At 35.3% G+C, this 13793-nt stretch overlaps 2 protein-coding genes across 2 annotated transcripts; both read right to left on the minus strand.

Annotated features, from left to right (window-relative positions):
• LOC104905388 (3-phosphoshikimate 1-carboxyvinyltransferase 2) lies at positions 1–5795 on the minus strand. Its single transcript, XM_010693920.4, has 8 exons — positions 5270–5795; positions 3768–4009; positions 2376–2529; positions 1791–2005; positions 1598–1715; positions 999–1209; positions 602–663; positions 1–490 (listed from the first exon to the last, which is right to left on the minus strand). The coding sequence occupies exons 1-8, from the start codon at positions 5600–5602 to the stop codon at positions 272–274; spliced, it is 1554 nt and encodes a 517-aa protein (XP_010692222.2). The 5' UTR covers positions 5603–5795; the 3' UTR covers positions 1–271.
• Positions 5796–8950: 3155 nt separating this feature from the next.
• LOC104905387 (phosphopantothenoylcysteine decarboxylase) lies at positions 8951–13735 on the minus strand. Its single transcript, XM_010693919.4, has 3 exons — positions 13572–13735; positions 12473–12852; positions 8951–9455 (listed from the first exon to the last, which is right to left on the minus strand). Exons 2-3 carry the CDS (start codon positions 12815–12817, stop codon positions 9165–9167), a joined length of 636 nt encoding a protein of 211 aa, XP_010692221.1. The 5' UTR covers positions 12818–12852; positions 13572–13735; the 3' UTR covers positions 8951–9164.
• Positions 13736–13793: the final 58 nt, after the last annotated feature.

The raw sequence follows: 13793 nt of genomic DNA on the forward strand, positions 1-13793 counted from the left end.
TTGAATCAATAACATTGAACTCACATTAACAAAATGACATGGTCACACTAGTGTCTTGGTCACATTTTCAAAGTCCAGCCTTCCAATTAACTTATTTCTGATCAATCGGATACATAACAATTATTAGTAGTACTTTGTAAACTCTATACTATAATAATCTTACAATCATAATACAAAGAATGTGATGATAACTCAAGCAGAAAGCATTTTTCATCTCCTAATTCTCTCAAAAAATCTCAGCTTATGCTTCATAGAATATGTAGGAGACCACTTAATGCTTTGCAAACCTTTCCAACACATCAAAGTAGTCTGGGAAAGTCTTGCGAGTGCAACCCGGGTCCTTGATGGTAACAGGAACATCGGCGCAGGCAGCAAGAGAGAATGCCATGGCCATTCGGTGATCATCGTATGTATCAATGGCCGTCACATTTAGTTTCTCAGGTGGAGTGATCACACAGTAATCTGATCCTTCCTCAACTGTTGCCCCCAGCTGAAAAGAAATTTCGAAGTACACCGGATAAACATCAATTTTTTTTATCAATAGTACAATCTTCTACAAGGTTGAAAACCTTCAAGAATGTGTATATCCAAAATGGCTAACCTTTCTGAGCTCTGTGCAAATCGCAATCATCCGTTCTGTTTCCTTCACCCTCCAGCTAGCCACTGATCATCATATCACAAATATTATTACCTATTCGGCTATTTCTCTTGTTAGAATATTTTGGGCTTACTAATAGGCCATGTTAATTTTTTTCCTTTTCCTCAGTGCAAACTGCAAACAAGGATTAGATACCCGGCAAAATCTTGCATGAGATGGTCTCACAAGAATTAACTTTGAGACCAAGGTGACCTTTCTTTTATATTATGGGTTTCAAACAGTCTCACCACCTAAGACTTGCTTTAAATACCAATGCAAATTTGAATTGTGACCAAATAACTACGGAATCTACCTATGGCACAAGAAGAGTGTCATGTTCACAGAAAGGAGTTAAGCATACCGTCTCTAATGGTGGTGGGTCCATCTGCATAAAGAGCAACAACAGCAAGAGTCATTGCAACATCTGGCATTTTGTTCATGTTGACGTCAACGGCGCGCAAGTGTTTTCTTCCAGATGCATCCCTGGGTGGTCCAGTGACAGTGACACTGTTCTCTGTCCAGGATACCTTGCAACCCATCTTCTCAAGAACTTCAGCAAATTTTACATCACCCTATGCAAAACACATGAGACAAGTAAGATACTAATCATAAGAAGTTTATTAGGTATAAACAATACCGGAATATGAGGTGTATACAACAGTCTAGAATAGCTTATACACAATCTTTACTAGCAGAAAAGGGTCCTCAAGTTACAATTGAAGAGATCATCGAAATTGTCATAGAACATATACCAATCATGAATGTCCTAATTTTTTTTATCAGGATCAAAAACACCATCTCATCTTCTGTTTGTTACATTAACAGAATGATTTTGCAAATTTAGAAGGTCGAAAGAACAAGCTTATGCCTAGAGATTGAGCAACAAGAGTTCTTCAGAATTAAGCTGAGATGCAGTAAGGAGAGAAGTAAAAGGATGTGAAATAAGGCTTTAAATCATACCTGTAAACTACTCGTTCCACAACCCTCAACAGTCACAGTCCCACCAGTGACTGCGGCCCCTCCTATGAAGTAACTAGCACTTGAAGCATCACCCTCAACATACGCATTTCCAGGAGATCTGATGTATTTTATAGTATCTTAGTCTACTAAAACATTGATTTTTCAGGACACGTAGTAAAAAAGAGAGACTTACTTGTACTTCTGACCACCTCGGATCAAGAACCTACCCCAGTCAGCACTATGCTCTACAGACACTCCAAACCTTTCCATTAGCTTTATTGTCATCTCCACATAGGGTACAGAAATCAATTTATCAATGATTTCAACCTCCACGTCTCCAAGACCCAAAGGAGTAGCCATAAGCAGTGCAGTCAAATATTGGCTACTAACTGATCCAGAGAGCTTGACCTGCAAATAAAATTTCACAAAAAGCATAAGTATAATGGAACAGAACTTCTTACGTCACAAAAGAGATTGATGGAAGCGAATTTAAACTATGCTAAGAGATTGATAGAATCTAATCTAAACTATGCTTGATTGCTTGAACTTGTTATTACCAGTTCAAAGAATATTGCTTGAATTCTGCTATTGGTAACACGGTACTACCATAAATCATCATAGAGCAAGTAACCTTCCACCCTCTTTTATATCATTTTGAATATGACTGTTAATCATAAGGCATACACTTCTTTCTCTTTCAGATAAAAAAACTTGTTCGTGTCAAGCATGATAGAACACTAACTTATAATTTTTCTCTAATCAAAACAAGAGAATTCACCTTGCCCCCGGGAAGGCCTCCTTTAGCATTCACTCGAACAGGAGGACAATTTGTGCCAAGATAACAGTCAACATCGGCGCCAAGTTGCTTTAGACCCGCTACCAAATCCCCAATGGGTCGCTCCCTCATTCTCGGCACTCCATCAAGTACATAGCTGCAAAAACCAAGATCAATATAAATCAAATTCTAAAGCAGCAATGATGTTGATGACTGATTGTATATGCCTATTAAAAAAGCAGGCGGATTGTCTCCTACTCATGCTACTTTATTTCATTCTTAATCCCATTCATGTTGAGCATGTAATCAATAAATATGAATTCATGTCATGCAATAGATCTTGGCACACATTTCCCAAGAGAAGTGAAAACTTCTGCGCTTGTTTTACATTTAACCTATTTGTTTTAGAAGCTTTATATGCATGCAAGCAGGTCAGAGAGAGCAGTATCTTCTCCCCTTTCAGATTGGTGAAGGATTTAGCAGACTTGTTGGATCAGACAGATCCTTTGAAATATTGCAACCTTTACACTACCTAAAGACAATTAAAAAACTTGAAGAACCCCATCTATCTTCTTGAGAGCTCTCACAACTCAGGAATAATAGTGCAATTATCAGGGGTGTTCTCTACTACTGGATTGCAAATTCCCAATACACAAGCATACATGGAGGAACATTTACTAGAGCTCATCAAATTTCAGACATCCAATCAGATGAATATGCTATCCGCCATTAAAGTATTTCCATTCAATATCCACCCATCAACAATTACCTTCACTCTTTGTAAAACGCCTCCACACCAATTCAATATATACCATATGAAAAAGCAACCAGCAAATTACAGGATATTCCCAATTGCTAAATCTATTTATAAAACATAATTAAGAGCAGGATAGTAGAGGCGAGTTAAAAGCTCTTCATGCATGTTCTCCAAGAGAAATAAATTCAATTAACTGATATCTGAAGTATTCTAGTTCAAGCAATCAACAACATGTATTGAATTTAATGAATTCACCTTAGCTTTTCACAATGAAATTCAATTTTTTTCTATGGTGGAACTTTTCAGGACCTAGAAGCACCCCTCACCAGATAAAAAAATACTTTATTAACTATATCTGGTTCCAACCAAAAGTTAATTTTACAGTAGTATAGCACAATCTTCTATAACATTGAGGCTATACTCCCACCCCCAACCCCTTTCCGGCAAAACCCTCCAAATCTGTTTTGCAAGATCAGATGCCGCCTGCCAGACGGTGATACCAAAGATAGTGTTTGAGTTCTGCATTGTTAATCAATCCCAGCCCCCTTTGCAATTGTAGCAAGAGGAAACAAGTCTCCACACAAAATAAAAGAATATTAACAGCCTCACGATGACATGGAAGGCCTTAGTAGACAAACCTAGAATTTCCTCCAGCAACAGCAACTGCAGCTGTCAATGGGCGCATTGCTGTTCCTGCATTTCCAAGAAAAAGTTCAATTTCTTTCCCATCTTTTCCAACAGGAAACAAACCACCGCAACCCTCCACGATTGCCCTTTTGGCTATATTATCATCCTCCACATTCAACCCAAGAGTTCTCAAAGCATCCAGCATGTAACGGATATCATCACTATATAGCAAGTTGTCAACCACTGTTGTTCCCTGCAGCATAATTCTCGTTAGGATGGAAATTTCCGTACAAGTTTGGGTAACACACACACACACACACACACACACAAACAAGAAGAAAAAGGAAAACACAACACATACAATGCAAACTCAGAATAACATTAGAGATGAACACAAAGTCTATCCAGCAGGAGATATGTCAATCCCTCTCAGACAAGACTTATCCCTTTGTATGCAAATAAGAACAGGGATTCTTGATTTATCAAGAAAGATGGTTACTAGCAACTTCACAGGGTGTTTCCGTGCTTATGCCATGTTAGAAATGTTAAAAGTTCTGCAAGAGATGCAATGTGATCCCTTAGCATAAAGTGGTTCGAGTATAGTTTGTGTTACCCAAAAGAAAGCGCTAATTTTACTTGATCAAGGATGCTCAACGGACTTCCTTCCAGGAATTATTTGCAGGGCTAGGGAAGTCATCTAGGATGATACTTGTGTCCTATATCACAAGGAATAGAACTATAGAAGCCTGTGGTATTATCTTTTCTTCAAGCGTGATTTTGCTACTTAAAGTGCTAGCATGGCAGGTAATTGATCGCGCTTGGATTGAGATTATGAGTTGCAATGGAAATATGCCAAGCTGCTCAGAAGAATTGCTTTGGCAGTCTGCTACATACAACACATGAAAGGTAAAAAAAATGGGGGAAAGCCTTCATAACCCACTTCAAAATCATCACTTGTTTCAACCTCCAACATATTATCATAAATTCCCACATTACAATAAATAACCCATCATTTCCTCATATAATTAAAATCACATTCTCACACATTCAAAACAATTTTGTTACATTATCACCAACACCCACAATTAATTTCTAAATACTCAAGCAAATAACCAGAATCCAATTCTTAATCATAGCCATCAAACAACATAAAGAATAAATGCACACTCCACTAAAAACTAAAAAGCATGATTCTATGCTAATAAACATTTCACTATGAAAAATATCAAATTATCAAACTTGAAAGGTTAAATAATTCCTGCGTTCCAACCTCTTTACACGCTACCCAATACACTACTTTGTCCTCTAAAATAATAAAAAGTTGATATTATAAAAATACGCATACCAATCAAATAAAACACTATATTTTTTCTTATACATTCGTGAGAGAATATTAAATAAGTTGGTAGATAAATACTCGTTACTATTCAAATGTTGCACGTATTTAGAAACGGATAAAGTATACAAATTCACAAGTTCTAAGAAAAAAAGAAATCGAACAATTGAAAAGTACCTCAGAAAGGGCAGCAAGAAGTAGAATCCGATTAGATAATGACTTGGATCCGGGCAATTGAATGGTACCCGAGATCTCTTTGATGGGTTGTAGCACAATTTCTGGTGCAGTTGATGATTTTTCAGCTGCTGCTGCAACTGAAGCCCTAACCCTGAAAACAACTGATGAATTCCCACCAACTCTTTCATTGTTAAAAGATTTCAACTTTGGAGAAAATCTCAAATTTGATCCAAATTTAACAGATTTTGAAGATTTGGATAAGTGGGTTTTGGGTAAATTGGGGCATAATTGGGTGCTTTTGACACCATTGTTTATGGTGCTAGCTTGAGCCATTATTGTTTCCTTCACTTGTAATTTTTTTGATGTCTGAAATTTTGGTGGGTTTTAGTTTTTTTTTCAGGAGAGAGAGAATTTAGCAGTTTTGGAGGACTCACCAACCAAGCTTTGGTGGCTAAAGAGGAGGGGGTTGGTGACAAGAGGGGAAAAAAAGTGGGTGTGTTTGGGGTTGGTGTGTAGTCAAACTTCAAAAGGAGTTAATCATCAAGATATAAACTACTGTGTGTATTTTATAAAGTTGTACAAAGTAGACATAATTTTTGGGCTAACTTGCGTAGTTAGGTTGGATTAAACTATAGAGTTTGTTTTGTGAGAGATCGCCTATTTTTAAATTAAAATTAGGTAATGGTAAGTTCAATATTAAAAAATTTAGCCAAATAGTGACTAGGTTAATCTCTTTCGGTGGCTAGTTTAGTTTATTTTAGTGACTATATCTACTTTTATATTAAAATTAGATCGTCTCTTTTAATAATTTTTATAAATTGTAAAGGGTTTTTGATTTAGTTGAAATCTAGCTAATATACAGAGTTGTGCTTATTCAGTTGGTTTTATAAGAGATCGCCTAATTTTAATATAGTGACTAGTTTAATCTATTTAGGGACCAAGTTAATCTATTTCGTAATCAGTTTAATCTATTCAGTAATGACATTGTTTAATCCATTTAGTAACTAGTTTAATCCGTTAAGACCACCAATTTAGTTTTTTTTTGAAATTATCTGTTGTAGTTCGATAATCAAGAATAAAGGAACGAGAAAAGAAGGAATTACTAGGATAATTTTGGGTTGCATGAAATGGAATGAGCTTGTTAGAAAAATTCAATTTGAATTTGTCTAATTTTATGTTAAAATTAGATCGCCTATTCTAATAATTTGTGATGCTTATTTTGTTGATTAATAGTATGTGGAAATTATGTGAAGGTTAGAGTTCATTTTAATAGATTATTTTAATCAAAACTACTAATATTTATAGTGAAATTGGATTCTCTATTATGTTTTTGATTTATATAAGTACTGATTTTTTTTTTTGGGCTGACCAAATACTTTATAGTCTCCCAAATTTAATTTACATCATAACCTCGAAATTGCAATTGATATTTTTTTTTACAGGGAACTCAGAATTGAAATTCAACACACACAAAGACACAATATCTATATCAAATTCAAACATCTAATTTTGAAGAAAAAACTCAACTATTTATCATACATCTAGTACTTTAAACTAACTAGAAAAATAGCTCATGAACTTATAAGATTTTTATTGGTAAAAAGAAATTAGAAATGTCCTACTGAAACGAAACCTCGCACAGATTATCTGACATAGCTACACATACAAAATCCTTTGAGAATGAGAAATTGTAAGGGAATCACATCCCAAAAGCATCTGTATTGAAGATTGAACTTATAAGTTTAGATTTCAAAAGTTAAAATTCTCATTAACATTACTGCTATTATATCATCACCATTAACATTGTTACTTCAATAATCGATCAGCCATCAAATCTTTCTTATATAAAAATGTACCAATTTATTAGCACGATGAACATGTGCATGCTACATATTGCAACTAAAGTTCAAAAAACAAAATAAGACAACGCAAATGAGAGGAACAAGCGGATGAATTGTGGAATATGCCAAGTCTTGTGATCTTGTCGAATAATACAAATGAGTGGCACCAACCAAAGAACTACTAAGAGCATTCCCAATGGTGATGGGTTTGATCACCAAATTTTCCTACTTAGTCATGTTTTGATCATTTCATGAACAAATGTATCACCTCCACTCCACTCATGAACAAAAAAACCATCAAACTCCACTTTATCTCTCCTACTTTTCACTACCCTACCTCAACTTTCTCTCTCCTATTTCTCATTCCTACTTCAATTAATAATATAATTTACATATTAATAATAAAAATGAATCATCTTATGATTACTTAAAATTATAATAATTAATTACCAAAAATTAACTATCATTATTGGGTTATTACTAAAATAATAATTAATTGGGTATTATTTTTAGAGAGAGAAAGGTGAGGGGAAGTTTTTTTTTTTGTTCTGAAATATATCAATATGGGTATCATTTTATAGAGGGGGAAAAAATATGAATTTTGGTTTTTTTTTTTTGAAATAGGGATTTTCTGGGAAATTCCGTGGAAATTTCCATGAAATTTCCCAAAATTACACAGCAGTAGCCACGTGGCAGCTTGCCACTGGCTGGTTGTATGTAACAAAGCCACGTGGCAGCAGTCATGAGGTGATGAGTTTGTTCACCATGTGAACAATGACATGTTTTGTCATTTGGTGATGGGTTTTATGTCACTAATGGGATCCATGTTTTTTTTGTTCAATCCAAATTTTTTGATTTTGGTGATGGGTTTGATCACCATTGGGATTGCTCTAAAATTTATACTACTTGATAATACATTGTATTTAGGATAATATCAAAAAATCATGAAAACACCACGAATTATGGCAAGAGAACATGATGATTTTAAGCATATATACCAACCCACTTTTTCCATGCTTTATTTTCATTTTTTTCTTCCTTTTAGTGATTCTTTCAACCTCAAGTTTTTATCAACAAGAAAGAGGAGATTAGTGACAGGCTGACAATTGACAACCATATCTTTGGCTCCATTCTAAAACCAATTTCTTGCCTTTGCCTACATCATCCTCCTACTAATAATAATATTTCTAATTTCTACTTATAATGATTTGACTCGGCTTTGTTCTCAAGCAAAAATATATTAAGTAAAAATAAGCTGAATTAAACATAAATAAGCTTAATAATTGACCGTACATACAGAAATTGTACTTTTTTAAAAATAAATTTCAACAAGAAATAAGTTCAATTTAGCAAAATTAAGCAAAATGATAAATTGAGAAAAACAAAACCTTAGTACACCCATTGTGTTTTTAAATTGGAATATTTTGAATTTTATAACGAAATTTTGAAAGTTTTAACTTAACATAACAATCACAATATATACTCATGTAATTACAGATATGCACTAGAGAATGGAGATTGTAAAAATCAGACTATTGCAATTTAAAAAGAACATAGCAAGTAATGAAACTACATTATATCCATACTCATGTTTGGTCTCATAACATATTGTCCAACACACATGAGGAAGTTGTGTGCTTCAAGTGGCAAGGCATATATGCCTTCCACTCGCCTGGCTCAAATTCGATTCTCCTAACCATTCTCTCGCTTGGCCTCCCACCCTAGTTAGTAATCTTGAGATAGGAGTTAGGACCTTAGCAAGAGCCCAAGCAGTACTATCCCCGTGCGGGGGGGGGGGGTGTTTGGTTTAGTTCAACAAACTACAAACTACAAACTACAATGCTTAAAACATAACCATTTGACCTGTGACATCTCCAACAAGAACAAAAGAGGCTTTTAATCAGCCAAAAGAAAGCTCCACAACCTGCTCTGCTTAATCAAAATACCTAGTGTCATGGAAACAAACATTCACACACCTAACCACAATATACAATGGAAGCATAATTACTTCCGAAATCCTCACACATGGTAAAAGAAACATAACTTGTGCAATACTATACATTTGAGCCAGCAGACAGCGGATGAGACTCCAAGAACAACCGTATGGTCTTATATATGAGAGATGGTTCGGCCATAGCTCCATTTCCATAATCTCCACAAGCCAATCTCTTTGTAACTGGAGGAATCAGAGTAATGCCAAGCTCATCGATTGACAGAAGATGCTTCTCTGTGAATGGATTATTCCACATGAAGGTGTTCATAGCCGGGGCAACAAATAAGGGTTTGTTGTAGTCCCATGCTCGTATAACACACGTAAGCAGATTGTCACATAATCCCCCGGCAATCTACGGAAAAATAGCAGCAATTGCATATTTAGACGTTACTGAAATATTTTACACAAAGCATAACTAGATAAATCAAAAGTGAAGCTCAGTTTGAGATGCAAATGTGAACCAACAACCGTTGGGATCTCTTTGTCAAAGTTGTCCATTGATCTATGACTACTAAATTTGGAATAACTGACAGGTTCTTGATTATCCAATCCAAATCCAAACTGTACCCCAACTTACATGATCTGATTTTGACCATACCCAATTGAACAGATCGAAACCAACAGGAGGCGAAAAATAATGTGACTAATATTCATCATCATATGTATAGCACTCACTGCGTCCCTTTAAGATTGCTCCATTGGATTATTTCTACATTTTAAAGTTTTGGTCGGGTGGAGTTGATGAGATTGAAAATCAGAGGGTGTGAGGGTAAGTGGTGGTCCCTCATTGCCATTTATGGTATGAGCCTATGAGGCAAACTTGAAGGTACGAAAATAATAGGAAGCTGGGGCAATCTGAAAGGGAAGGAGGAAGTATAACCACAAAAGACTCAAACCGACCAAATCCAATTAAATGGCTCTTCACCCGAAGATAACCCAAACTCAACCTAACTTGATAATCCATTTTCAAGAACTGCATAATCTAAACCTACTTCCCACCATCCCACATACACTTCCACTTCAGCATCTTTTTCAACCAGTCCTCTAATCTAGATAAAGGGAAAATGAATTGATAAAAAAGTAATAATATAATCTGATTCAATGTTAGTAATGATGCTTTAATGTTAAATGCTGGTGGAAAAATAAATAAAACAAAACATTCTCATAGTGTAATACTATGGATATAATCCCCCCCCCCCCCCCCGGGGCTACGAGAGAAAAGCTACCATCTCAGCTACCACTAAATCCCTTTATTCTAGTATTGACATCCTGTTTATTTTTGCTGACAATAAACTAACATGAAATTAAGCTCTAATGAAACACAACATAAAGACCACTTTCTACTCCCGAGAAAAAATCCTAACGCATGCCTGAGTGCAGCAAAGCTTTTTAGAACAAGAGTCAATCCTAGGACATGTGAGCCAAGATTTATATAATTAATCATGTCCTGAATCATATAGTCCTAATGTTTTTTGGCTCCTTGCAAAGTTTACACACCAGTAGGCGGATCTAGAGGGGGTACAAGGAGTACAGCTGTACCCCCATTATTTCTGGAAAATAATGAAAACAAATCAATATGGTGAGGTTTTTCTTGTTGGTAGCAGAAGGGAAAAGAAAGATCCATGGATTCATGAGGAGGTCTTGAGTTCAAAACCCCACAAAGTTCTTTTTTTGCTTTTAATTACTCCCCTTTGACTCATGTTTAATTTATCTTCAACACTTCTACTATATACTACTCTCTATGGGCCTATGGCTATTAGTGTGAAACTAAAAATTTATAAGTAAGATTACTCTGCAACTACAAATTCATAAGCCCACAAAAACAAAAGCTCCGAAATAATAATTTTGTCTCTATTCTTTTTCCTTCAAAATTTCCTCATTTATATACTTAAACAACTGTTTCTAAATTGAACAACTTATTTTTAAAGATCTGGTTATTTAAATTGAAACATTGAACACTTAAATAGTTAGCAATTATATCTAAGTTCTTACTTAAACTTAGGGAGAAAAAAATGTTAATAAAGCTTTATTTTGAAAAAAAATAATTAACGAGTCTAACTATTTACGTATTCGTACCCCCATGAGTAAATTCCTAGATACGCCACACCACCATTCAAATTTACAGACAGCCCCTAATCTTTGTGGCTAGTTTATCCCGCCCTCTTAGTGTCAAGCATCAAAGGGAGAGAAGGAAAGAGCTTATTGGACGCGTAACTGAAGCACACTTCATATAAGTGCAAGTGCGGCAAGTAATATAAAAATGCACAAAGAAAGTTAGCTTTACTTAATAATTTATGCTATATCACATCGAAAAAACATAGGACCATTAAAAATAAAGCAGTTGAAAAGCAAGGACACAAACAGGAAATGCAAACAAGTGCTTACAGCTTTAGAATAGCTTGACGTAACTTTCTAGTTTCTACAGGAACACAAGATTTTTAATTTTACATTGGCTCAAATGAATAAATAAAAAATTCCCATAAGTCCTCTTTAGTTCTATCTTTCTCTTCACACAGATTGTGTTGATGAAGTTGAGCCTGCTTCTGATGCGATGCTTGATATAATTAGTTCCATGACTAAGAAAACTTTGAATTACTTCTAGCAGATTTCACCTTATTCCAACTATGATTTTAGAACTCGATACAATTGAGGCTAGAACTTGGTTAAATTTAAAGTCACCAAGCATGTAAAGTTTTATGTGGACTGGTAAGGTTATTCAGCAGTGAAGTGTCTTATATATCATGCTGCTCTCATTATTCTGATGCCAGATCAGGGGTTAGTGGTCGCTGGAATAAAGCTTCTTAATTCAAGGGCCTAGGCTAAGATGATTTATCATTATAGGTCAGTGGACACACTATGAGTATAATGTCAAGAATTAGAGTGGACACAGTTGTCCTAACCGAGCTTATTGTGAATCAAGGAAAATCTTCAATTTAGCTGTTGTGAGATTTTTCTATTAGCAGAGTACAAAGAGCTGATAGTTGACTGGGACAAGACTGACCCTCTTATGATACTTCAAAAAGTAACTTCATTATGTGGCTTCAGGTTTTGATCAGGCTTCCGTTGTTTAATTTATCTGTCGTTGGAGCCATAATAAACATTTCAATGTAGAGGCAAGACAGATTTCTCAATATATACCCATCAGTCTCCCTAAATTCATATCAATTGTCGTTTGATATTAAGATATTATGCACAACTTTTTAGGAAGTGTTAGTTATTGCATTGGTAGTATAGACTGACAAGTAGTAGTGTATTAATATACTTAGTGAGCAAATGATAGTGCACTGGTAATTGAAGTGACAGAAATTATGGAATGAGAAAGCTCAGTTCAAGTGACCAGAGAATATGGAATGGAGGAAAAAAAAGTACCTTGCCGAGAGTATTTGCTGAAAGAGGGGCAATAACGATGAGGTCAGCCCACTTACGCAGCTCAATGTGCAGAACATTATCACCAATTTTACTCCAACTAGACCATTCATCCTCATCCGTGTACAGAATTACATCCTCTGGAATTGTCACACTGTCAATGAAATGCAAAGCAGATTTCGTGGCCACTGCTTTCACATCAGCCCATTCAGAAAAGCAATGACACAGGTTCCCAAACTTGATCGCAGCAACACTTCCACTAGCAGCAAGAAGGATCCTGGGTCTCCTCGGTGTAACGTTAGCCTGTACAGGTTCTAAGTGCGAATTGACAGGCTCAACTTGTGCCATGATCAACGAGCAAAAGCCACCACTTCTTCAATAATCTAGGAAACATTACCAACCATAAAGTCACAAAAATGCCAGAATTCAGAATATAGTGTACATCTACTGCCCGCGTTACATTTCATCAGGCCATCAAGTTGTCCATGAGTTTACTGAAAGTCTCAGTCATGCACAGTTTCATCATATGTTAAGCAAGTCCGGCATTCACAATTTACACGCTCCAACTTGAGGAGGCATGTTAGCAAGTGAATATCCTAATTATTAGCTGCACATATTCTAATTAATACCGACCGTATTAATCTTTTCCATCTTAGTTAAATAAGCTGTAGGTAAATAACACAAAAGTATCAAATACACTTTCCCAAACTTTATTAAAATACAACCATCTCAATTTTTGCAATCCAAATCTTACTCCAAATTCAATTCCAATTAATCAAAGCATATATATCTAATCAAACAAAAGAATTATCAGAATTTTAGGTCATATACAAAATAAATAAGCATAAAATCAATATAATTCCCTTCATCCACCCTAATTAAATGAGAAAAACCAAATTTTAATCTACAAAGTCAAGTACCAAGTCACAATTTCAACACAACATTTCTAATCAAGCACATTCCGACCAATTTAAGAGCGAAAATTCAAATTACACCAGAAAATTACAGCTAAATTAACGCCAAAAGTATTGCAATTAAGTACATAATATCAAAGCTAGTAAAATTAGGGCAAAAAATTGAATATTTTTGGGTTTCAACTTACCTGTGGTTTTGTTTGGTTTTGAACGCTGGTTTATTGCAGCAATTGGTTGAAGCTTGACGGCGTGAGTGGGGCGGCAGTCGGCGAGTCTTTGCAAGTGACGAAGTGTGTAAGGGAGGAGAGGGAAGCGCCAATTAATTTGATTGTCCAAGTTTATGAAACTATGAAAAGGAGGGATGAATTTTTTTTTGAAAAAAAAAAAAAATTGATGTTAATTTTTTTTAA

This window comes from Beta vulgaris, chromosome 1, assembly GCF_026745355.1.
Source record: "Beta vulgaris subsp. vulgaris cultivar EL10 chromosome 1, EL10.2, whole genome shotgun sequence".
NCBI lineage: Eukaryota > Viridiplantae > Streptophyta > Magnoliopsida > Caryophyllales > Amaranthaceae > Beta > Beta vulgaris.